The following is a 26,713-nucleotide window of genomic DNA, read 5'->3' as shown; positions in this document are numbered from 1 at the left end:
AGACCCTCAATCGACTGAACCACCCAGGCACCTCCATGTTCATCTTATACGTGAGAGTTTGTATACTTTTACCAAGCCCTATCTCTCCATCTCCCAGCCCATGGCAACCACTTTTCTCTAATTTGACCTTGTCTTAAGATTCCACATAGAAGTGATACAATGCAGTATTTTTCTTTAACTGGCTTATTTCATTTAGCATGATGCCTCAAAGTCCATCTGTGTCACAAACAAGATTTCCTTCTTTCTCATGGTGAATGACACATGTATGTTTATGTATCATCTTTATTCATTTATTGACAGATACCTAGGTTGTTTCCATGTCTTGGCTGTTGTGAATAATGCAGTGAATGTGGAAGTGCAGATACTTCTTCTTTTTTTTTTTTGATACATGCTCAGAAATGAGATTGCTGGATCATACGGTAGTTCTGTGAATTTTTAAAGAAATCTACATCCTTTTTTTAATAGCGGCTGCACCAATTTATATTCCTACCAGCAGTGCAAAGGGTTCCCATTTTTTCCACATCCTTGGCAACATTTATCTCTTGTCTTTTTGGCGACAGTAGTTCAAGCAGGTGTCAGGTGATATACATTGTGCTTTTGACTTGCATTTCCCTGATTATTATTGATGTTGAGCACTTTTTCATGGATTACCATTTGTATGTCGTCTTTGGAAAAATGTTTATTCAGTTCTTATGTCCACTTTTTAATCAGGTGTTTTTTGTTTTTGCTATTGAATGGAGTTCTTTATATATTTTGGATATTAACCCCTTATCAGATGTATGATTTGCAGATATTTTCTCCCATTCTGTAGCTTGTCTTTCCATTTTGTTTCCTTTTCTGGCCCAAAGCTCTTTAGGTTTGATGTAGTCCCACTTGTTCGTTTTTGCTTTTGTTGTCTTTGCTTTTTTTTGTCAAATCCAAAAAAGTCATTATCAAGACTTCGTCGAGGAAGAAAACCTACATTTTCTTCTAGAAGTTTTATGCTTTTAGGTATTAAATTTAAGTCTTTAATCTATTTTGAGTTGATGTGTATGTAATATGTAAGATAGGGTTCTAGTTTCATTCTTTTATATATGGCTATCCAGTTTTCCTAGCACCATTTATTCAGGAGTCTATCCTTTCCCCATTGTATATTCTTGACTCCTGTGTTGTAAATTAGTTGACCATATATGCAATAGTTTATTTCTGGGTTCTTTATCCTATTCCCTTGACCTATGTGTCTGTTTTTATGCCAATATGACCTATGTGTCTGTTTTGATTACTGTAGCTTTGTAATATAGTTGGAATTGGGAAGTGTGATTTCTCAAGCTTTGTTGTTCTTTCTCAAGATTGCTTTGGATTCTTGGGGTCTTTTGTGGTTCCATATAAACTTTAGGATTGTGTTTTCTATTTCTGTGAAAAATGCCATTAGAGTTTTGATAGGGATTGCATTGAATCTCTAGGTTGCTTTGAGTAGTATAGACATCTTAACATTATCAATTCATCTAATCTGTGATGTGGTATATCTATTTTGTCTTCTCCTATTTCTTTTAATCAGTGTCTTAAAATTTTCAGTGTGTAGATCTTTCACCTCCTTAGTTAAATTTATTCCTAAGTATTTTATTCTTTTGATGTAGTTGTGAGTGGGCTTGTTTTCTTAATTTCTCTTTCTGATAGTTCATCGTTAGTGTATAGAAACAGTGATTTTTGTATATTGATTTTGTATACTGCAGCTTTATTGAATATGTTGTCAAAGTAATACTTCATCATTAAATTGTTTTTTGAGTGATTTCACTTTCTGGTTTCCTTGTTTTTCAGTTTAAGCAGATGGTATTAAAAAACAAAACATCCATCTGTTTGGTTGTTAGAGTCCTTGGTCTTACTCCTTTGATCTGAAAGGAGCCCATATGTTCTTAATAGTCACTGGTTAAAATTATCAAATGGAAAGGAGGAATGGAACTCTTTTTTTGAATTGTATCGGTAAGGAGTGCCACCTTGATTACTTCCACTGCTACTATCTGGGATTTGAGGGGAGAAACATATTTTTTAGGCCATGCAAGCAAATGTTTGGGTATCATGAAATTCCCAAAAGTGAATACTACCCTACTGAGGCATCAAGAAACCATTTAAGTTATTTTAATTGAGTAGAGGCTTCCTGAAATCGACTTTACCAGAAAGAAGAGTGAAATCTTGCCATTTGTAACATCATGGACATCTCTAGAGTATATAATGCTAAGTGAAGTCAGTCAGAGAAAGACAAATCTCCATATGATTTCGCTTGTATGTGGAACTTAAGAAACAAAACAAATGAACAAAGAAAAAAGGACAAAAAATTCTTAAATATAGAGAATACACTGGTGGTTACCAGAAGAGAGACCAGGGGGAATGAGCGAAATAAGTGAAGGGGATTAAGAGTACTATACAGTGTATAAAATTGTTGAATCACACCTGAAATTAACATAACACTATAAGTTATACTGGAATTTAGAAAATTAATAAAAGAAAGTCCCTGAAGGTGATATATTTTTCTGGAGTTCTGGAGCCATATTTTGGAATATTATACTAGTTTAGATTGCTTGAACTTAATTTGCTGTCTCCCAATTTGTTTTATATGCAGGCTGAGTTTTGAGATGATAATTTACTACTTGAGAAAGTTATAAAGATAAAAAAAATCTTCATTGACAGGAAACTCAGTTCTTCCTGGGTCAGCCCATTTCATGTTTGGACCCTTCTGACTGGGGGCATTATTATTATGTGTAGTTAAACACGCTTCCTGTGAACTGAAGTGAGATGGCTTGAGATCACATGTGCCTCAGGTTTCTCATCTTTACTATGGAGGATAATAATACTTCATAGAGTTGTAGGGTTGAGTGAGCAGGATAGTTAGCACTTAGAATAATGCTTAGTACATAATAAGCAATAAATATCATGGTTACTTTTATCTTCATTATTGGTTTTAATGATTTGAAACTTGATTCCAAGAAATACTTGGGAGATAGTGTCACCTGACTCTGATTTCTAACATATAGTCTGTGTGCCATCGAGTGAAATAGAGGACATAGGTTTGGTAGAGGAAGGGGAGTAGAATGCTGAGTTTCCTTCCGAACATCTGAATTTGAGAGGTGATTGTGGAATACTAGTGTTGAGATATGGAGATTTGAAGAAGAGGGCAGAGTCCTTGGCATATGAGTGGTAATTAAAATTATGAGAGATGGGTGAGAGAACTTAAGGATCTACTTTGGTTATAGGCGAGAAACCTGGAGACCCTAAACTTTAAAGAATAGGAGGAAACCATAAAGGAGGCCATCTGAGAGTTAGTAGGAGAACCAGAAGAGACAAGTGGCACCAAAAAAGGGAGAGTAATCAATGTTGTCTAATACAACAGAGATTACAGTAATCTGAGAACTGGAAAGCATACATGGCTTGATAATTAACAGGTCTTTTGTGACCCTTTTGTTTCAGTGGAGGAATGGAGGCAGAAGCCAGAATGCAGTGACTTTGCAAGGGTTAAAAGGGAGGACGAACAGATAGTAAATGTAGACTGCTGTTTTGAGAAATTTTGATGAGACAGATATTGAGAACTAAATGAAGATACAGGGTAAATGGAAGATTGGGGGGGCAGGATGGAATATTGATGAGCTAAGGAGAAGGAGCTATTAGAAAAGAAAAAGGTTGAGGGGCTACTGGGTGACCCAGTTGGTTAAGCATCTGACTCTTGATTTCAGCTCAGGCTGTGATCTCACAGTTAGTGCGTTGGAGCCCCACAGTGGGCTCGGCGCTGACAGTGGGGAGCCTGCTTGGGATTCTCTGTCTCTCTCAAAAATGAATAAACATGAAAAAACATTTTAAAAAAGAAAAGGAAAAGGTTGAGTATAAGGAGAGTGGAGAAAAGATAGGTTCAGGGCCACAAGTTGATGATACTGGCCGTAAATAGAAGGAGGGTGAAAACATCTGAGACTGGAGCAAAGAGATGTGGATATAATCAAGTCTCAAAGATAGAGGAAATTACTCCTAAGGACTTCATGTTTCCCAAAGAAATGAAAGGGGGGATTTGCTGAGAGGAGTCAAGCGTTAACTAAGTGTTTTGAGGAGAATGGTCAGTGTTTAGAATAGTACTTCAAAGAAAAAGAAGGGGAGGCTGACAAATTTTTCTCCAATGAAGGGGTTTCATCTGAGCAGTATTTGGATACTATGGATGTGTTATATGAAAGGGAAGGACTATTGTTTAATTTAATGGAACATACGTTTATTTAGCATGTATTATGTACATAATACTGTGTTATTTCTTCTGGGAGATTTGGATGAATACTGACTGCCTTATTCAAGATGGGTGTGGGTATAAGCGAATAGCTCAAGTCGTATGATTTGTGAAAACCACAAATGTTTATAATAGCCTAAAATGTTAAATGATACATGAGCTTTATAAACATATTATGAGAGTTTGAAAGAAAGAGATCCCACTAAAAACAGGGAAATAGGAAGGCTCTATGGAAAAGACAGTGTGTGTAGTGTGTGTGTGTGTGTGTGTGTGTGTGTGTGTATATATATAAGATATATATATATATAAAATAAGGACTACATGTGTATTTTTGGATGAGATAGTAATGAAACCAGTTATAAATTCTTAATTTATTCTTATATCGTACAATGACTGGCATTAACTAGAAATGAAGAAATAAAGAGATTAACAAGACATAATTCTGCTTTATCCAAAAGATGTTCCAAATTAGGGTTTTTTTTGTAGAAATCTAGAATTCAGTAATCCTTTCCACAAATATTTAAAGGACATCCCCATGTTAGGTACTGAGGATACAGAGAAGACTACAGTACATATTCTTTCCTCAAGGAGTACAAACTCTAGTAGAAGAAATAGAAGTAAAGGAAACTGAAGGTCTATGCAATAAAAGTGGTCTACATGAGTAAAGAAATTTGGGGTTACAGTGGAAGGAAACATGAATAAATGATTATGTTGCTATGACAGCAAGTTTTTTCCTTTTTTCTTTTCTTTAGTTGGAGAACATCAATTGACAGGCCATAAAGTGGCAGTTAAAATCTTAAATAGACAGAAGATTCGCAGTTTAGATGTTGTTGGAAAAATAAAACGAGAAATTCAAAATCTAAAACTCTTTCGCCATCCTCATATTATCAAACTGTAAGTATTTTTGTACCTGATCATGCAAAAGAGAAACTGTCCTGAAAAAATTCCTATGAATTTATAATTATTTATCTTTAGCTAACTTCTTATAAAAGTATAATTCTTATATTTATATTCAAGTATTAGTTCATTTAACCTCTATCAGTCCTTTCTTGTATACTTTTAGTTTATAATTAAGAGTAATTTTTCAAAATTGCTACTGTTTTCAAGTGATGAATTCAGCCTTAGAAGTTCCCTGGGATTCACTTTAAAGGGCATTTAGAACTTTGGTATTCCCAGAGTCATTTCATAATTGTTTTTATAGTCTATTTTCGTTAACATAACAGTATTTTCTTTTTGGGAAAGGTAGAAAGTAATTGTTAGAGATTATCCACCCTACTATGTTACTTGTAAAACTGCGATTATTACTGTGATAATAACAGCAAAGCTCTTAGGGAGGCAAATGGATTTTTTTGATAGGATAAGTTACCAACTTAAAAGATAAGTAAATATGAAGGGATTGACAAAGTTGATTAATTATATTGAAAGATAAATCATTTAAAATTGATGAGACCCATAGAAAAACGTAGATATTGAGTATGGAACAGTATTCTTTTAAATCATTTAAAGTTGCAGTTTTATATTTACTGCGAAAATGTAATATGCTAAACACTGAAAATTGTCTCTTTTTTTTATCTTAAAACTTTTTTTAAAGTTTATTTAGTGAGAGAGACAGAGACAGTGGGAGTAGGGGAGGGGCAGAGAGAAAGAGGTAGAATCTCAAACAGACTAATCACTGCCAGAGCCTGATGCAGGGCTTGATCCCATGAACTGTGAAATCATGACTTGAGCTGAAACCAAGAGTTGGGTGCATAACTGACTAAGCCACCTAGATACCCCTCTTTTATATATATATATATATATATATATATCTTAAAGCTTGGTTGGAGTTTTATAAAATAAATTTTAATCTCGTTGGGTACCTGATAATTGCTAGGAACTATATTGAGAATTTTACATATATAATTTCATTTTATCCTCTTGATTAGCCTATAGGATAGGTATCATTGTTTTCAGTTTGTAAGTAAGGAAATTGCATATCTAAAGAGTATCAGCAGTGTGTCCAAGGTCAGACAGCCAATAAATTGCAGAGCTGGTAGCTGAGTTTATATCTGACTTCAAATGCCATGCTGTTAATGCCTTACTCCAGTACTCCAGTTTTTCTCAAAACAAAATTATATAAATCCCTTTTAAGGGAAAAATAAATTTGTAGATCCCTGGTTTTGACCTAATTATTTTTAGTATATTGTTACTTAAGTATATAGAAACAAAGAATTAGGTGTAAAAACTCGATATGCTTATAGCTTCACAATTATGAAACTAAAATAAATTCACAATTTAAATATAAGACAATGAATGAAGTCAGTGAAATTCATAGTATATGTATTGTAAAGTGACAAATAATGGTGGTTTTCAAAACCAAATCATTGTTAGTTTAATTGTAGAATTAGTAGAATGAGGTCCAATGACCTGTATATTTTATCCTTCAAATAATATTGCAGAGAAAGCATAAAAAAAATCACTTAATATCTTTGAGGCTTTATTTGTTAGTTCATTATAATCAGGCATTATATTTAGTCTAACTTTGTTAGTGAGTAGTCTTGGGATGTCAGTGTTAATGAGGAACATCTTAATAAGCTTCAGAGGTACATTTGTCTATGACAAGGCTAGCCTAGTAGCTGTGGTAGGCTGAATAATCCCCTGCCCCAGATCTCCTATTTCCCAGATTCTGTGAATATGTTACATTACATGGCAAATGGGAATTAATGTTAGAGATGGATTTAAGGTTGCTGATCATCTGACTTCAGGGAGGTTTTCCTTGATTTTCTGGGTGTGTCCCTAGTAATCACAATGGTCTTTAAAAGTGAAAGAGAGATTTGGAAAACTCAGAGAAAGAGGTTTAAGGATGAAGCAAGGTCAGAGTGATAAAATGTGAGGACTCAACTGGGTGTTACTGACTTTGAAGATGGAGAAAGAGGGCTATGAGCCAAGGAATGCAGACAGTCTCTAAAAGTTAGAAAAGGCAGTACAGCCTTGCTGACAACCTTGATTTTAGCCCAATGAGGTATATTGGACTTCTATAAAACTACAAGATAGTACATTTTTGTTGTTTTAAGCCACCAAATTTGAAGTTTGGCAGCAATTGGAAACTAATACAGTAGCATTCTTGAAATCCTTAAATGAGTGGCTAGTCCAATTATTGCTGGGATGTGGAGCATGCATATAGTCTTTACTATCACTAGCTATGTTTATTGTTGCTGAACCATTGCACATTGGTATGTTCAGTGCATCTTACCAACAACATGAATATGCAACTAACTGTTGAGAGAAAGCCTTTTTTGGAGGGTCTTGGTGTGCTGTTGGGTGACTGTGATGACTCAGTTCTGTCTCACACCACTACCATGAAAGCTTCATTCATCACAGTAAACTTCAGTCTTATTTTATCTTGATTGAAGTTCACTTGATCATAAACATAAACAAGAAATGAGGTCACTGAATTTGCACAGCAGTACATGATTGATAATAAGGTCATCATCTAGGACCTATATTCTAGATGATCCAGAGTACGTTTATACTGATTTTTTTAAGGTTATGATAAGAATTAAAATACCACCTACTAGCTTCGTGAGTCGCCTCTCCTATTCTTTGTTTCTTTAGTTTTAAAATGAGGATGCGTTGGCACTGGTACAATGCCTAGTATTTGATGAACATTGGTCTAAAGTAGCAATTGGCAGCCCGCATGCTGATTCCAGTCCACTGTTTTTCCTTTACTTGAAACAGTTCATATCTGACTTCAACTCCATGTTAATAATGACTTTTATTCTCGTTACTGAGTGACTTCTAAGGTAAATCTCTTTGCTGCTCCTTACTGAGTGGCCACTTTCTGTTAGAGGAGAAAGCTGAGAAGTCAGACTAAAGTATCACATGCCAGAATGAGAGTGAAGGGAGATACCTCTGTATTTGCCTTGTTCTTTGACCTCATCCCTTTTAGAATGCCAGCCCTGAAAGACCCTAAAGAAACTTTGCCCATTTAGGGTATGAATCCTAGTTCCTGTTGTATTCCTACAAACACTGATTGGATTTTGTCAGTAAACAGTTGCAACTGTCATGAGTATTTAAAAGCTTCTTCTTATTTTTTCTATTGTTTGTTTATTTTTGAGAAAGACAAAGAGACGGGGACAGAGGATCTTAAGCAGGGGGCTGATAGCAGCGAGCTTGATGTGGGACTCGAATTCACGAACCCTGAGCCTAATTTGGATGCTCAACTGACTCAGCCACCCAGACTCCCCTAAACACTTATTTTTGTTGTCCTGTCTACCAGTGTTTTCTTGCTTTCATTTCTATAATTATTTATAATTTTAAATTTAGTTTGGCTAATTATCTCATTCTGGTTTAGAATTATTTAATTATTTGCTTATAATTATAATTACTTGTTTGGTGTAGGAGATACAGAATGTTCTCAGGGTTGATCGGAAAGTAATTGGTGGAGGAAAATTTAATGTTTAAAGCTTTGCCTTCTAGCCTTGGGCTTAATCCATTCAGCTTGATTGCCTCTTTAATTGTGGACTGAAATAAAAGAAAAATCACTCACGTATCCTTGGTGTAGAACAAGCTATTGACATAGCCTCTAACAGTGTTAGTGATTTAAATACAGAGAGGGACCGGATCCTCTTAGTGGTTTTGTTTGTTTTGTACAGTCTTGGTCTAGCTGCCAAGAATAGTTCCCTTGTTACAGGATGAGCCTCTAGTTTCTCTAGTAAGAAAGTTTGAAAACCAAAAACCTGGAGTGGAGGATATTTTTTTGGATGATTTCTCCATTAACTCAAATTGAAAAAAATACCACTGGGAGAAAATTGAAAGGAGTAAACAGGATTCAAAGGAGACTCCAGACTTTTCCATGAACTAGAATTTGTTGACTTGATTTTTGTTTTTGTCCCTCTCCCCACCCCATAGTTCTTGGGAAACTTCATTTTACTAATCAAAAGATCAATACTTTCTAATCTGGTAGAGCTGGTTTTGGCTGTCTGTTTTTAATTTTTTTTTTAAATCTTATTTAGCCTGTAGAGAGCTCTGTAACATCATTCACCACCTTAAAATGTTGTAGGCCCTAGGTTTTCGTGACATCATAGTCTCCTGATTTTCTTTCTTTCATTTTTGCCAGTTCTTAAGACTTTTATGGGCCTCTTTCTCCGCATGGCCATTAAATAACGATGCATTTCAGCATTGTGAGCCACCATAATCTTAGTGGACCACCCTTGGGTGCCCCCATCTGTTATGTTGGCTGTCATTTGTCATCTCTGTGCTCAAGATTTCTAGACCTGTATTTCTGGGCAGATATTTCTCCTCAGTTCTGAACACATTTACTCCTTATTGGATGCATCCATTCTGAAGTCATGGAGTCCTCTGAAACTAAGCTGAACTTTTCTTTCTTTCCCACACTTTTGTTTTTTGTTTGTTTGTTTCGTGAAAATACCATTCATGCAATTTTCTGAGCCTAAAACTTGGACATCATCTTTAATTCCTTTCATCACCTCCACATATAATTAATTATTGAGTTCTGAAGCTCTTTTTCCTCAGCATCTCCTGAGTCTGTCTCTTTCTGTTTTTATTGTCACCATGTCTTGTCCTTTGGCTGTTGCTTTTGCTTAGAAAACTTTTCCCACACCTCCCTTCCCCTAGGCTTCCAATTCCAACTTGCCATTTAGATTTCAGGCTTTACATGTGATTACCTCTAGATAACCTGCTTTACTTGCTAAGCCTGAGTTAGGTATCATCCTCTTTGTACTATAGCCGTCCTCTTTTCTGAAGTCCTGGGCATTCAGTTGTACTTTCTCCCTTTTGTTTTTTTCCTTTTTTTTTTTTTTTTTTAAGTATCCCTCCACAAGACTGAGTTCTTTAGAAGCAGAAATGCAGAAATTATGAGGCGCCTGGGTGGCTTAGTCGGCTAAGCGTCTGACTTTGGCTCAGGTCTTGATCTCACAGTTGGTGGGTTTGAGCCCCATGTCAGGCTCTGTGCTGACAACTAGCCCAGAGCCTGGAGCCTGTTTCAGTTTCTGTATCTCCCTCTCTGACCCTCCCTTGCTCATGCTGTCTCTCTCCTTCTCTCTCTCCTCTCTCTTTCTCTTCTCTCTCTCTTTGAAATAAATAAGACATAAAAAAAAATTTAGAAGCATAAATTTTTTCTTTTATTTAACAGATTTTTATTGAGCACCTCCTAATCTTGTATCATTGGGGATATAGCTGTGAAAGACAAGGTTTCTGCTTTTGTGGAGTTTATGTTCTAGAGCTATCTAGCATTTCTAGGTAGTGAGTAATCAAATTAACAAGATTACTTAAGGCACTGATAGTACTTTGAGGAGAATGAAAACATGTGGTTCTGTTCTAGGGTGTAATTAGCAAGGAGGAAGTGTTAATTCAGATTATGTTGTGGGGAAGGCCTCCCTGAAGAGGTAAAGTTTGAACTAAGACCTGAAAGATTATTGGGGCACCTAGGTGGCTCAGTTGCTTGAGCATCCAACTTTGGCTCAGGTCATGATCTCATGGTTCATGAGTTCGAGCCTTGCATTGGGCTCTCTGCTGTCAGCATGGAGTCTGCTTTGGATCCTCTGTCACCCTTTCTCTCTGCCTCTCCCCTCCTTGCTCTCTTTCTCTCAAAAATAAGGAAACATTAAAAAATAAATAAAAGATTATTAAGATCTAGCCATCTAGTAATATGGTATGACTATAGTATAGAGGTGGGGGGGTGGAATCAAGAATGTGATTTTGGTTTTATGCTTTTTTTTTTTTTTTAAGTTTTTTATTTTGAGAGCGTGAGTGAGCACGAGTGGGGAAGGGTCAGAGAAGGGGGGAGAGAGAGGGAATCTCTGTGCTGTCAGCATTGAGACTGATGCAGGGCTCAAACCCATGAACCATGAGCTCATGACCTGAGCCTAAACCCACAAGTTGGATGCTTAACTGACTGAGCCACCCAGCACCCCTCATTTTATGATATTGAGATGCTTATTAGGCATCGAAGTAGAGATAAAAATAGTCTATTGCATATGTGACTCTGGACTTAAGGGAACCATGTAACATAGAAATTTGGAAGTCCTCATCATATAGATAGTAGTTAAGATATTTAAAGGCCTAAGACTGGATGAGATCATCAAGGATGTGAGTATAGATAAACAAGAAGTCTATGAATTGATATCTAGGGCACTATGATGTTAAGATGTCCAAATGAGGAGGAACCAGCAAAGGAGAATGAAAATGAACAGTTACGAGGTTGGAGGAAAACCAGGGGAACCTGGTATCTTGGAAGCCAAGTGAAAAATGTATTTGAGAGAGAGATTATTAACTGTTCCTTTTACTGCTGAGTATTAAGTAAGATGGTACTGAGACTTGATCATTAGATTTGGCAAGGTAGAGATTGCTGATATCTTCAAAAAAGACCTATTTGTTGTGAGATTAAGACAAAATCCTGTTATGAGGGCTTAGGAGAGCATTTGAGATGAAGGAGGAGATACTAACAATATACAATTCAGGAATTTTATTAAAAGGTAAGGAGATGAATAGGAGTGGTAACTAGAGGGGAATATATAGGGTTTGTTTTTTAAGATGGAAGATATTAATGCTTGTATACGAAAGGGGATGATTCAGTCAAGGTGGAGAGAGTGATACAGGAGAAAAGAAGAGCTAATTGTAGAAAGCAAGTCCTTTAGTAGGTGGGAGGAAGGAATCCAGTGTGTAATTGGAAGAGTTAGTCTTTGATAGTATATGACCATGGAGAGAATGGCTGTGTGGTGGAGGATGTGGAGGTCAAGGAAATTAGAGACCAGTATTGATTGGACAAATCATCCATGTACACCCTAAATTATGACAACAGTAGCAGTGGGGAAAAAGACATTAAGTCAGAATGAAAAGGGAGTGGGCAAGGAGATAGGTTGATGACTATAACAAGAAAAGGTATTGGGTGTGTAACCTGATGGCCTGTACTTTAGAGACAATGGGGTTTTTGAGGAAGAAGGTTTTGAGTTAAGAGTTTCCTTAATTTTTTTTATTAAAAAATTTTTAAGGTTTATTTATTTTTGAGAGAGAGAGAGAGTGTGTGAGTAGGGGAAGGGCAGAGAGAGAGAGAGAGAGAGAGGGAGACACAGTATCTGAAGCAGTCAGCACAGAGCCTGATGCGAGGCTTGAACTCATGAACCACAAGATCATGACCTGAGCCGAAGCTGGATGCTTAACCGACTGAGCCACCCAGGTATCCTGAGTGAGGGTTTCCTTTAGATCATAATATATTATTAGATTATGCAAATTGTCCAGCATTTAAAATTTCAGTGTGAATTAATAAATCTAGGATCTGATCAGCAATGGCTGCCAATTTCTCAAAAAAGAAAGACATACATTGTATACCTTTGCCTGGAGGTACACAGCACCATCTAGTCTTTCAAACGAAAATAAAACTAAAAATGAAATCAGATCTAGGGATGCCTGGGCGTGGTTCATGACTTTGAGCCCTGTGTCGTGCTCTCTACTGACAGCTCAGTAGTGCCTGGAGCCTGCTTTGGATTCTGTGTCTCCCTGTCCCTCTGCCCCTCTCCGCTCACACTCTGTCTCTGTCTCTCAAAATTAAACATTAAAAAATAATTTTAAAAAATGCAATCTGATCTAATCTCTAGATCTAATAAGATGCTATAAATTGTTCATTATGTTGCTGTAAAGGATGGATCAGGCACATAAGACCATGGAATCCTCTACAGGACAAGCAGCTGGTTTCTTCAACAAAAGAATGCAAGAGAAAATAAAGGTAGAGGAGCATATGTAAATTAAAAGAAACATGAGAGACATTATCAGTCACTTGCAATGTACGGATTATATTTGGATCCTTATTTAATCAAAATATTAAAACAAAAAGCAAAAAGACATAAGCAAATCAGGAAATCTGTTTGGATATTTGATGACATTCATGATTTGTTAAATTTATGCATTGATAACAGTATTACATGGGTATATACACGTACTTTTTTAAGGCTATAATTTTTTAGAGATACATATAGATCTGTTTACAGAGAACAATGAGAGCCAAATTCAGTGGGACTGGATTAAAAAATACATAGTTTTATCAAGTTAATAACCAAGACATATAATAATCTTACATTCTAGAATGTTAGAGAAGATACTGATTTTTTCTGTATATCCATGCATTAAATAAAAAAGCATAATCAACCTAATAGAAATGGGCAAAAGACAGGAGTGAGCATTTCATAAGAAATGTGTATGGTATTTTGTAAGGGTTGGAGAATATCTAAATCCACAGACTTACTAAAGATGTTAGTATTGCCAAAATATTTTTGGAAAACAGTTGGCATTATTTCCTGTAATTGGGCATTCATATAAACTGTGACTCAGCAATTTCATTCATAGGTGTATGTCAGAGAGAAAATGTTGCCGTATATAAGAACGTTCACAGCAGCACAATTTATAATAGCAAAATTGTGGAAAAATTTACTCTGCAGTAGTAGATTGGATGAATAAATAGCTTCTCCATTAACAGGAGAGTAGATCAATAAAAATAATGCAATATTATATAATGGTCACATCACATAACTACAGCAAACACATTGTAGATGAATCAATAAAATAGGTTCCGAAATATTACATATAGCCTGATACCCTTTTTTAAAGCTAGCAGCAATTAAAATAAAAATATATCTTAAGAATATGAATTTTACATATATATGGAGATAAAGGGATAAATACATATATGCATATATAAATAAAATGTATAAAAGAGAAAACAAGGGAAGCAGGAATGGGATTCAGGATGATGGCTAACTTGCTTGGGGGGAAGCAGTAGGAGGGTAAAGATGACTGCACTGCATAGTTAGGTGGAAGGTATTGTCCGGGTCCTAGGTTTTTTGTTTGGGTGATGGGTTTGTAGGTGCTTATTATAATACTAAAAATAGTAATTAAATAAAAGTTGGCCATTCATAGACCAATAAAGACAGGTGCCATGAACTAAGGATAATGATTACTACATTTCTTTAATAACTGACTTCTAAATAAAAATATGCTACATATACAGCTATATAAATGATATTTTGAAATCTCTTTGGATGTAACCATTAAAGAGGTACACTCATGAATACTGATTTTTGTCTAACTTCAGAAAGATTTTCCTTGAGTTCTGTATGCTATTTAAATGGATATTGCTTAAAAATGCATATAACTTGTTCAGCTGTAGAATGCTTAAGAATTTTGGGGATACTGGAATTTTTTTGCCTAATTATAAATACTTTTTTTTCCCTGAAAAATGTTTCTAAAGCATCTTGGTTTAGTTTTCTATTGTATTAAGAAAATGATGACATGTATGAATTTCATAATTGAATTTCTTACAATGCTTCAATGTGATGATTATTTTGGAGGGCACAAAAATTTAGCTTACTCTGGCTAGGTTTAAGAACATAATCCTGGAATTTGCCTTTTTCCCCAAGTCCCAATATGAAACTGTTTTCTTAGGATTTCTTTCTTTTGAAAATCATGTTTCTTTTTGTTTCGACTTCATTCTAGTTAACTGAAATTTTATTCATTGAATTTTTGTTGTAATGTTGCCCCCATTTCTGTTTCAGATTATTCTGGGTTTGGCTCCAGGGGGGTGATGGGCATGGAGGAGGGCACTTGTGGGGATGAGCACTGTGCTGACAGCTCAGAGCCTGGAGACTGCTTCGGATTCTGTGTCTCCCTCTCTCTCTGACCCTCCCCTGCTCTCTCTCTCTCTCTCTCTCTCTCTCTCTCTCTCTCTCAGAAATAAATAAAACATAAAAAAATTTTAAGTCCCTATTTATATATTTATTTAAATGCCTGCTTTGTTACAGATACTACACTAGGTGCACACTCAGTCACTGTATGATCACAAACTTAGGTACATGCACTGAAGGGAAGGGAGGACTTCTGTGAGAGCAGACAGGGCTGACCTGGGCTTAGGGAGTGACCTTCTCTGCTGCAGCAGAGATAGAAAGGATGACTGGTGGCCAGTTGGAGGGCCGATTACGGGTCAAGGTACAGGATTCTAGGCACTGCTGAGACAGAAATGCTGTGGTGGGAGCAAGTGCAGCACAAGTGAATGAATGGAAGAAATAGTGCCCTTTAGTGATGGGAATCCAAGATGAGACTGTAGACACAGGCAGAGGCCTGATTCATGCAGGACCTAAGAGCAGTGGGAGCCTCCTGAAGATTTTTAATTAGGGGGCTGCTGAAGAACAGCTTCATGTTTTGAAAACAGTACTTGTCAGATGTCTGTCTTCCTGAATGAGTGTAGGCTCCACAACTTAGAGACCAGAGCTGTTGATCTCACCAGGTGCAATACATGTAGGTTTGCAACAAATAGTAAATGTCACTGTTTAATAGCTCAGTGTCTGGCACACGGTTTAAGTGCTTATTAGTAATGTTGGCTGTGGTTTTCATTGCTCTAGATTAGCCTTTAATGTGCACAGTGGCTACTGTGGAGTTAGAGGTTTCATGAAATAGTTCAATCCAGCAGTATCCACTGAAGACCTGTGATAAACTTGGAAGAAGCAGCAGCTAAATTTGTTAGAATTCAATCACTTTTTTTTCCTGTCATGCCCCAAGGATGTAACAGAGCAGAAAAGTGATAGAGAATTCTGTTAATAAATCAGATTAGCCATCAGTGAGGTGACTAGGTACTCCTGCTTCACAATTCATTTTATTCAATTAGAGTTTGGTGCCTGGTAAGATTGCTCTTAGAGAACCATTTCTTGTGGAGTTGTCAGGTAAAATTCCCTTTTCATAGTTCATTTGAAGTAATCTCCACCTTATTCTTCAGTTATATTAGTTTATTTTATACAAAGTAGGTTACTGTGTCATTTTTCATTCCTAAGACTGCTATTAGGAATATTTCTTCTGAAGATCTATAATCATTTGTATACTGTAGCTTTAATATTTTACTTTTTTCAAGTGCTTAATTTATCCATGATGTGTCTTTTCTTAAAATGTATGGTGTGTGGTTATATGACCAATTACCTGGCCATTTTTCCTTTCCTTTCTAATGGGGAATAATAACCAGAACCACCACGTAGCACATACTTGCTTTTGTGCACATTAGTAAAAGGTACCCTGTCTGGGTGGACTAATTTACCAAAACGGTCTCCTGCTTCTGACACATTGAATAGGGTAGCATCTGGGTGACTTTTCAGCTCCTACTTGTATCTTCTTTGGGTGCCTGCAAGCCATGCAAAAACTACACAGCTGTTCTTAGTGGCCCTCAGTATAAATTAGATATTGCTCACAGTCACATTATAGATAATCCTTTGTAAACAAAGGAAGCTAAACAGTTGATCAGTTGTTCATGTATGTGTATTAAATGTAACTTACAGTTAAAACTTTAATAATTTAACTTGTTTCAAAACTTTGTTAAAATTGTGTATATGGGGAGGAGTCTTTTATGAAATTTGTTTCAAGTAGAGCTAAGATTCTTATTTTTTTAATGTTCTCAGCTTCGCCTAGAAGTAAATTTAAAATGTATATATGAACAAACACTCATTCATATATATGCCTGGTTAATTTTTTACTATGGAATGTTTTTGGTATATACAAAAGTAGTGATAAAGCCTCATGTATCCATCATTTGGCTTCAACGATTGCCAGTGTACTATTTTATGTGCTTCTTTCCATATTTCCCACTCCAAATTAGTTTGAAGCAAATCCCCAAATATTATGTTTTTTTTTAAATTTTTTTTAATGTTTTATTTCTAGGAGAGAGAGAGAGACAGCATGAGCAGGGGAGGGTCAGAGAGAGAGGGAGTCACAGACTGAAACAGGCTCCAGGCTCCGAGCTGGCAGTCAGCACAGAGCCCGACGCGGGGCTTGAACCCATGAATAGCGAGATCATGACCTAAGCGAAAGTGGGACGCTTAACTGACTAAGCCACCCAGGTGCCCCCCAAATACTATGTTTTTAATCTTTAAACCTTTCAGTATCCACTCTGGAATATAGACTATTTTAAAAACACAAGCATAGTTGATTATCACACCTAAAAAATTAAAGCAATTAACAATATTATCAACCACCCAGCCAGTATTCAGACTTTGTTTCATAAGTGGTTTTTTTTTTGTTTGTTTGTTTATTTTATTTATTTTGAGAGAAAGAGACGGAGGGGAAGAGAGCAGGGCGGGATGGGCAGAGAGAGGAAGAGAGAAAATTCCAAGCAGCCTCCATGGTGTCAGAGCAGAGCCCAGTGTGGGGCTCAAGCTCATGAACCATGATAGATCATGACCTGAGCCGAAATCAAGAGTCAGACTCTTAACTGACTGAGCCACTCAGGTGCCCCTTGATTTACTTTTAACCTAAGGCTTCCACTCTCCCCTTTTATTTTTGCACATTTTATTTGTTGCAGAAATGGTCATTTGTCCAGTTTCTGCATTTTTCTGACTGAATCTCTTGTATCATTTAACCTTAACAAGAGTGTTTTTATGTTTCATTAAGATACTTGATCTCCATAGACTGTAAAAAGGATGGTTTAAATGGAGAAATTAATGCTTAGTTTTTGAAGAATGAAGGATTTCGAAGAATTTGTAAACATGAAAGGGAGGATCTGAAGAAAAGTCCTTAAGCCTCAGAAAGTAGAGAATTTTGTAAAGCTGTGCTTATAGCTCTGTGATTGTTCTGATAACATATTTTGTTTCCTTCTTAGAATATTGTAAAACACTGGAATATAAAATGTTAGCAATAATATACTAGCTTGATTTTTTAAATTAAACTAACATTTTTTTATGATTCTTTTCGTTTACAAAAAAGATACCAGGTGATCAGCACTCCAACAGATTTTTTTATGGTAATGGAATATGTGTCTGGCGGTGAATTATTTGACTACATCTGTAAACATGGACGGGTGAGTAACGTACTATCTGGTACAAGAAGCCCCTAAGCTAAAGAAGAGGATAGTAGGAAATAGTAAACCACAAAGATATCTACAAAGTCAGGGTTGCTTCTGTAATAAAGCCCAACTAAAGATACAGAATATTAGACATATTTTCTTTCTCAAAAAATAAACCTGTCAAGGGGCTCCTGGCTGGCTCAGACAGTGGACCATGTGACTCTTGATCTTGGGGATGTAAGTTTGAGCTCCATGTTGGGTGTAGAGATTACTTAAAAATAAAATCTTAAAAAAAATACATCTTTTGAAATACTGATTTTAGGAACATGTTGCACTTCGTTGCCAATATGATGTCTGTGTTTTCAGAATGAAGGATCTGTTCTATAATGTGTTGAAGCTTCAGTTATTTCCTTTTCTGAATACTTTCATAGAAGTTCTGTCTTAGGTTATGTTTTACTTGTTGACTGCCTAAAACATTTTGCATGCTTAGTGATATTAATTGAAAATTAAATCTTATTTCCTGGCAACACAGAAGAACATTGTTGGTTGACATGTTGATCTTTAATGCAAGTTTTTGGTTGGTTTGTCTGATTTGTTAAAAATTCTGACCCAGTTCTATCTAATTGGCTTCCTCAGTTACATTTGGGTTGATGATGAAACTGAAACTCTAGCCTGAAGATGTCCCAAACATTCTTAGTGCGGTTTCTGTTACACTTGCCAGGTTGCAGAGGTGGAAGCAAGGCGGCTTTTTCAGCAGATTCTGTCGGCTGTGGATTACTGTCATAGGCATATGGTGGTTCATCGAGACTTGAAACCGGAGAATGTGCTGTTGGATGCTCACATGAATGCCAAGATAGCGGATTTTGGTATGTAACCCCAGGGTTGTTCAGAAGTGTACTGGTTGCCTTTTAAAGTGTGTCAGTAGCAAGTGTTAAGGTATACATTTGCAGTTTCAACTTTGTAAATCCTATACCATGAAAAGGGGTTAGTTGCACGGTCTTCAAACTAGCTTATTGTATTCATCTAAACACAGTTATTAAAATGCAAATACTTCCAGAGAAGTTAGAGGGCTAGCTTCAAGGTAAGTCCATTTTATCTGCATTTCTTGCTAAAGGAATACATAACTGTTCTTTCTGTGGGGGTCACAGAGTCCTTTGAAAATCTGATGAAAATATGGACACTTCCTTTGATGAATGCACTTCAAGAGAGGTACATGAAAATTTGCATGTAGCTTAGAAGACTTAAAGTCTTTATGAATTGATCAAGGGTGGGTGTCAGTGGACCTCAGGGTAAAATGTAACAACTTGCTAAAAGAATAGGAGCTTTGGTCAAGAGTAAAACAAAAAGGTTAAATGTAAATTTAATGCACTGAACACTTTCTGGGGTAAACAAACCTGGAAAGAGTACCATAGTGTAGGGAGTTTGGCAGAAAGATTAGGAAGTGAGACATTATAGAAAGAGAGAGAGAAAAGTGCCCAAGTTCAGCATTGCTTATTTTAAAATTTTGTCTATACCTTGTCTTTAAAAACTAGGAAACTTGGGCAGGCCCCTTTTGGGGCACCTGAGTGGCTCAGTCGATTCAGTGTCCTACTTTAGTTCAGGTCATGATCTCACAGTTCATGAATTCGAGCCCCACATTGGGCTCTCTGCTGTTGGCACAGAGCCCACTTCAGATCCTCTTTCTACACCCCCCTCGTTGTCTCTCCCCTCCCAGAAATAAACATTAAACAAATTTTAAACAAGGAAGGTGGTTTCCCTGTTTCACTTTCTTTTCTTTTTTTTTTTTTTTTTAAAAAAACAACAACTTATATTTTTATAATTTATTGTCAAGTTAGCTAACATACAGTGTCTATACTTCTTGGCTTCGGGAGTAGATTCCCATGATTCATCCCTTACATACAACACCCAGTGCTCATCCCAACAGATGCCCTCCTCAGTGTTCTTCACCTGTATTCCCCTCTCCCCCACCATCCCCATCAACTCTGTTTGTTCTCAGTATTTAAGAGTCTCTTGTAGTTTGCTTCTTTCTCTGAAACTATTTTTCCCCTTCCCCTCTCCCATGGTCCTCTGTTAAGTTTCTCAAATTCCACATATGAGTGATAACATGATACCTATCTTTCTCTGACTGACTTATTTCACTTAGCGTAATATCCTCTAGTTCCATTCATGTTATTTCAAATGGAAAGATTTCATTCTTATTGTCAAGTAGTATTCTGTCTTCTTTATCCATTTATCAGTTAATGGGCATTTGGGCTCTTTCTGTAATTTAGCTATTGTTGAAAGCACTGCTATAAACGTTGGGGTATGTGTGCCCCTGTGAATCAGCACTCCAGTATCCTTTGGATAAATTCCTACTAGTGCTATTGCTGGGTCATAGGGTAGTTCTGTTTTTAATTTTTTGAGGAACTTCCACACCGTTTTCCAGAGTGACTGCACCACTTTGCATTCCCACCACCAGTGCAAGAGGGTTGCCGTTTCTCCACCTGCTCACCAACATCTGTTATTGACTGAGTCACTCTGTTAATTTTAGTCACTCTGACCAGTGTGAGGTGGTATCTTAGTGTGGTTTTGATTTGTATTTCCCTTGATGATGAGTGATGTTGAGCATCTTTTTATGTGTCTGTTGGCCATCTGGATGTCTTCTTTGGAAAAGTGTCTATTCGTGTCTTCTGTCCATTTCTTCACTTGATTATTTGTTTTTTGGGTGTTGAGTTTGGTAACAGACTTTATAGATTTTGGATACTAACCCTTCATCTGATAGGTCATCTGCACATATCTTCTCCCATTCTGTCGCTTGCCTTTTAGTTTTGTGGATTGTTTCTTTTGCAGTGCAGAAGGTTTTTATCTTAATGAGGTCCCAATAGTTCATTTTTTCTTTTATTTCCCTTGCCTTTAGAGATATGTTAAGTAAGAATTGGCTGTGGCAGAGGTCAGAGAGATTAGATTGTTGCCTGCTTTCTCCTCTAGGGTTTGAATGTTTCCTGTCTCACATTTAGGTCTTTCATCCATTTTGAGTCTATTTTTGTGTATGGTGTAAGAAAGTGGTCCAGTTTCATTCTTCTACATGCTGCTGTCCAGTTCTCCCAGCACCACTTGCTAAAATGACTGTCTTTTTTCCATTGGATACTCTTTCCTGCTTTGTCAAAGATTAGTTGGCCATATATTTATGGGTCCAGTTCTGGGTTCTTTATTCTATTTCATTGGTCTGTGTGTTTATTTTTGTGCCCAAACCATACTCTCTTGATGATTACAGCTTTGTAGTGGAAGCTAAAGTCTGGGATTGTGATGCCTCCTGCTTGGGTTTTCGTTTTCAACATTACTTTGGCTATTCAGTGTCTTTTGTGGTTCCATACAAATTTTAGGATTATTTGTTCTAGCTCTGAGAAGAATACCAGTGTAATTTTAATTGAGATTGCATTGAGTGTGTAGATTGCTTTGGATAGTATTGACATTTTAGCAGTATTCTTCCAATCCATGAGCGTGGAGTGTTTTTCCATTTCTTTGTGTCTTCTTTAGTTCTTTTCATAAGTTTTCTATAGTTTTTACCATACAGATGTTTTACGTCTTTGGTCTTATTCCTAGGTATTTTATGGTTCTTGGTGCAGTTGTGAATGGGATCAGTTTCTTGACTTCTCTTTCTGTTGCTTCATTATTGGTGTATAGAAATGCAACCAGTTTCTGTACTTTGATCTTGTAGCCTGAGACTTTGCTGAATTCATGTATCATTTCTAGCAGCTTTTTGATTGAGTCTTTCAGGTTTTCCATGAAGAGCACCATGTTGTCTGTGAAAAGTGAAAGTTTGACTTCTTTGCCAACTTGGATGCCTTTTATTTCATTTTGTTGTCTCATTGCTGAGGCTAGGACTTCCAACGCTATGTTAAACAGCAGTGGTGAGAGTGGACATTCCTATCATGTTCCTGACCTCAGGGGGAAAGCTCTCAATTTTTCTTCCTTGAGGATGATAGTAGCTGTGGGCTTTTCATTTATGGCTTTTATGATGTTAAGGTATATTACTTCTATCCTGACTTTCTTGAGAGTTTTTATTAAGAAAGGATGATGTTTTGTCAAATGCTTTTTCTGCTTCTATTGAGAGGAAGATGTGGTTCTTATCCTTTCTTCTATTAATGTAATGTATTACATTGATTGATTTGTGAATATTGAACTAGCCCTGCAGCCCAGGAATGAATTCCACTTGATCATAGTGAATAATTGCTTTAATATACTGGTGAATGTGATTTGCTAGTATCTTGTTGAGAGTTTTTGTGTCCATGTTCATCAGGGATAGTGGTCTGTAATTCTCCGTTTTTGTGGGGTCTCTCTCTGGTCAGTGAATCAAAGTAATGCTGGCTTCATAGAATGAGTCTGGAAGCTTTCCTTTCATTTCTGTTTTTTGGAACAGCTTGAGAAGGATAGGTATTAACTCTGCTTTAAATGTCTGGTGGAATTCCCCTGGGAAGCCTTCTGGCCCAGGGCTCTTATTTGTTGGGAGATTTAAAAATTTTTTTTAATGTTTTATTTATTTTTGAGAGAGAATAAGAGAGCGAGAGGGTGAGAGAGAGTGAGCGCAACCACACAAGTAGGGGAGGGGCAGAGAGAGAAAGACAGAATCTGAAACAGGCTCCAGGCTCTGAGCTGTCAGCACAGAGCCTGATGTGGGGCTGGAACTCAGGTACAATGAGATCATGACCTAGGCTGAAGTTGGACACTTAACCAACTGAGCCACCCAGGCACCCCTGTTGGGAGACTTTTGAGAACTGATTCAATTTCTTTGCTGGTTATGGGTCTGTTCAAATTTTATATTTCTTCCTGTGAGTTTTGGTAGTATGGGGGTGTCTAGAAATTTGTCCATTTCTTCCAAGTTGTCCTGTTTGTTGGCATATAATTTTTCATAGTATTTTCTAATAATTGTTTGTATTTCTGTGGTGTTGGTTATGATCTGTCCTTTTTAATTTGTGATTTTATCTTTTTGGGTCCTCTCTCTTTTCTTTTTAAGAAGTCTGGCTAGGGGTTAATCAATTTTGTCTATTTTTTCAAAAAAACAACTCTTAGATTTATTGATCTTTTTTCTTGGATTCTATATTGTTTATTTCTCTTATTAGATAAGAGATTATCTAATCTCTTCTTCTACTGGCTTTGGGGTTTCTTTGCTGTTCTGCTTCTAGTTTCTTTAGGTGAGTGATTAGGTGTTTGTAGTTGGGCTTTTTCTTGTTTCTTGAGATAGGACTGGATTGCATTCTGTTTTCTTCTTATGGCTGCCTTTGCTGCATCTCAGAGGGTTTGGACTGTCATGTTTTCATTCTCATTTGCTTACATGTATTTTTAAATTTCTTCTTTAATTGCCTGGTTGACCCATTCATTCTTTAGTAGGATGTTCTTTAACCTCCATGCATTTGGAGGCTTTCCAGATTTTTTCTATGGTTGATTTCAGGTTTCATAGTGTTGTGATCTGAAAATATGCATAATATGATCTCCATTCTTTTATGTTGATGGAGAGCTGTTTTGTGACCCGGTATATGATCTGTCTTGGAGAATGTCCCATGTGTACTGGGGAATAATGTGTATTCTGCTGCTTTTGAATGAAAAGTTCTGAATATATGTCAGGTTCATCTGGCCCAGTGTATCATTCAGGACCATTGTTTCTTTATTGGTTTTCTGCCTAAATGATCTGTCCATTGCTGTAATTGAAGTATTAAAGTCCTCTGCAGTTACTGTATTCTTATCAATAAAATTGCTTATGTCTGTGATTAATTGATTTATATATTTGGGTATGCCTCCAAGTTGGGGGCATAAATATTTATAATTGCTAGCTTTTCTTAATGGATAGACCCCATAATTATATAATTCCCTTCTTCATCTTTTGTTACAACGTTTAGTTTAAAATCTAGCTTGTTTGATATGACTACTCCAGCTTTCTTTTCACTTCCAGTAGCATCATAGAGGTTCTCTATTCCCTCATTTTCAATCTGACAGTCTAAAATGAATGCCTTGTAGACAGTATATAGATTGATCTTGTTTTTGACCCATTTTGATACCCTCTGTCTTTTGACTGGGGTATGTAGTCCATTTACATTCAGCTGTTATTGAAAGATACAGATTTAGTTTTCATTGTGTTATCTCTAGGTTTCATGCTTGCGGTGATATCTCTGTTCCTTGCAGTCTTTGGTGTTTTCCATTCACAGAGTCCCCCTTAGGATCTCTTGCTGGTTTAGTGGTCATGAACTCCTTCAGTTTTTGTTTGTCTGGAAAAACCTTTACCTCTCCTTGCATTTTGAATTACAGCCTTGCTGGATAAAGGATTTTTGGATCCTTATTTTTCCTATTTAGCACATTGATTATTTCCTGCTATTCCCTTTCTGACCTGCCAGGATTCAGTGGACAGGTCTGCTACTACTTTTATGTGTCTACTTTTGTAGTGTAAAGCCCATTTGTCTCTAGCTGCTTTTAAATTCTCTATATTTTGCCAGTTTCACTATGATATGCTGTGGTGAAGACCTATTCTTGTTGAATCTGAAGGGAGTTCTCTGTGTCTCCTGGATTTGGATGTTACTTCCTTCTCCAGATTTGGGAAGTTCTCAGCTATAATTTGTTCAAGTAGACCTTCTGCCCCTTTCTCTCTCTTCTTCTCCTGGAACTCCTAGGATATGGATATTATTATGTGCAGTGAATGACTTAGTTCTCTAATTCTCCTCTTGTGATCTAGTATTTTCTTATCACTCTTTTTCTCGGATTCATCATTTTCCATAATTTTATCTTCTATTTCACTTATTCTCCTCTCTGCTTCCTCCATCGTTGCTGTCACTGCATCTTGTTTATTTTGCACCTCATTTGCAGCATTTCTTAATTTGTTGGGACTATTTCTTAGTTCCTTGATCTCTGTAGCAGTAGATTCTCTGCTGTCTTCTATGCTTTTTTCTAGTCTAGCTATTAATCTTATGACTGTTACTCTAAATTATTGAACAGATATATTGTTTATATCTGTTTTGATCAGTTCTCAGCTGTCATTTCTTCCTGGAATTTCTTGTGAGGAGAATTCTTCCGTTTCATCATTTTGGCTAGTTTTCTGTCCTTGATGCGTTTTAATAGCTTGTTATGTGACCTGCACCTGCGAGCACAATTATATTAAAAAGGGGTCATACACTGTCCAGGGTCTGGCCCTTCAGGAAGTGTTGTTGGAGTGTGTTGTGTGCTCTCTGTTTTTGTGACTCTGGTTGCTTTCGTTTCTTCCTTGTACTGGTGGTTTTGACCTTCTACTAGGTGTGCATTGATTTGTTCATTAATGGAACCCTGGAGAAAAATTTTAAAATGAGGGTGGTGGTGGAAGAAGTCTTATCCCTTACAAAGAGAGAAATGACAGGGGTAGGGGGAAAAGAATTGAAAAAAAAAATTGACCAGGCAGAGAATCAGAGAAACCGGTTTAATCCGGGGCAGGGGGGCGGGGGGAGGGAGGGAGGGAGGGAGAGAGAGAGAGAGAGAGAAATAAGAAGGAGATAACAGGGGTGCCTGGGTGGCTCAATTGATTAAGTGTCTGCCTTTGGCTTAGGTCACAATCTCATATTTCATGGATTTGAGCCCTGCATTGGGCTCTGAGCTGACAGCTGTAGAGCCTACTTTGGATTCTCTCTCTCTCTCTCTCTCTCTCTCTCTCTCTCTCTCTCTCCCCGCCTGTGCTCTTCCTGCTTTCTCTCTTTCTCTTTCTCAAAATAAATAAGTAAACATTAAAAAAAAAAAAGAGATACAGAAGAGATGTAAAAAGAATGGATTAAAAATATCTGCTTAAACAAACCAACAATCAGAATAGAAGTAATAAAAGGAAGAAAAAAAATACATTAAATAAGAATTGACCAAGAATCAAATCAGAAAATGCAAAACCACTGGACTGATACCTGTTGGTGCCTTGGAACTGGTGACTGCAGCACTGGTCTGCAGCGCCCTCTGGTTCAGTGTCGGTCTTGCTTCCGTAGATCTGCAGTTATCAGGCACGGAGGGGCGTGGTTTGGTGTAGGCGGCTCTTGCCTGCACTGTGGGTCCCTTGTCCCTTCCCTGAAGTCCAACCTTTTTGGAGATGGGGAGAAAATGGGACACCACTCTATCTCTCCTCCCCAGATCAGGTGTCCCCAACCACTCTGTTCAGGCTGTCCTCACAGTGCCGTGCAGACACGAGTGGCCTGTTTGCTCCGCTCCACTATCTCCTGCACCTCCCAGGCACTCGGCTGAGATTCAGTCCCCGTCACCATAAGGATCCCTGTCTGTGCACCCCAGTTCTGGGGTAGTGCCACTCACTCTGCCCAGCCAGCAAAGGCCTCTGGCTGGCAAGCGTCTACAGGGTCTTTTGTCTTTGGAGTGGGTATATACTTTCTTCCCACAGCAGTCAAGGGAAGGGTCCGCGCTCTCCAACTGAGTCTCCAAGCTTGCTACCGAGCCTGGGTCTGGCTCCTCTCCTCCCCAGGCTAGTGTACAGGGCGCAGGCCCCAGTCCAGAGAAAGACCTGCAACCGTGGATGATGCTAAAGATTGGTTTTCTCTATTTTTTCTGTTTCCTGGTCTGTGGTTTTTCTCTTGTCCAAATATAGTCCTACACTTCTGCAGCCTCTCTTTCTCTTCTTTGTGTCTCTCCCAAGAACAGGATCCCTCCCTTCTGTGCCTACGCCACCTGTTTTATGTCCCAGGTGG

The 26,713-nt window shown here is 37.3% G+C and overlaps 1 protein-coding gene across 1 annotated transcript in view; it reads left to right on the top strand.

Annotated features, from left to right (window-relative positions):
• The window catches only part of PRKAA2 (protein kinase AMP-activated catalytic subunit alpha 2), a 72,646-nt gene that overhangs the window by 20,199 nt on the left and 25,734 nt on the right, over window positions 1-26,713 (top strand). Inside the window, exons 2-4 of the mRNA XM_039238865.1 lie at window positions 4,990-5,131; window positions 17,966-18,059; window positions 18,766-18,910. Of these exons, the coding sequence (XP_039094796.1) occupies window positions 4,990-5,131; window positions 17,966-18,059; window positions 18,766-18,910 (381 nt within the window). The remainder of the gene's footprint in view (window positions 1-4,989; window positions 5,132-17,965; window positions 18,060-18,765; window positions 18,911-26,713) is intronic.

Source organism: Hyaena hyaena, unplaced genomic scaffold (genome assembly GCF_003009895.1).
Source record: "Hyaena hyaena isolate Hyena2069 unplaced genomic scaffold, ASM300989v1 scaffold_5, whole genome shotgun sequence".
Lineage (NCBI taxonomy): Eukaryota > Metazoa > Chordata > Mammalia > Carnivora > Hyaenidae > Hyaena > Hyaena hyaena.
The sequence above is the reverse complement of the archived record's forward strand: the minus strand, read 5'-3'. Positions and strand labels throughout refer to the sequence as shown.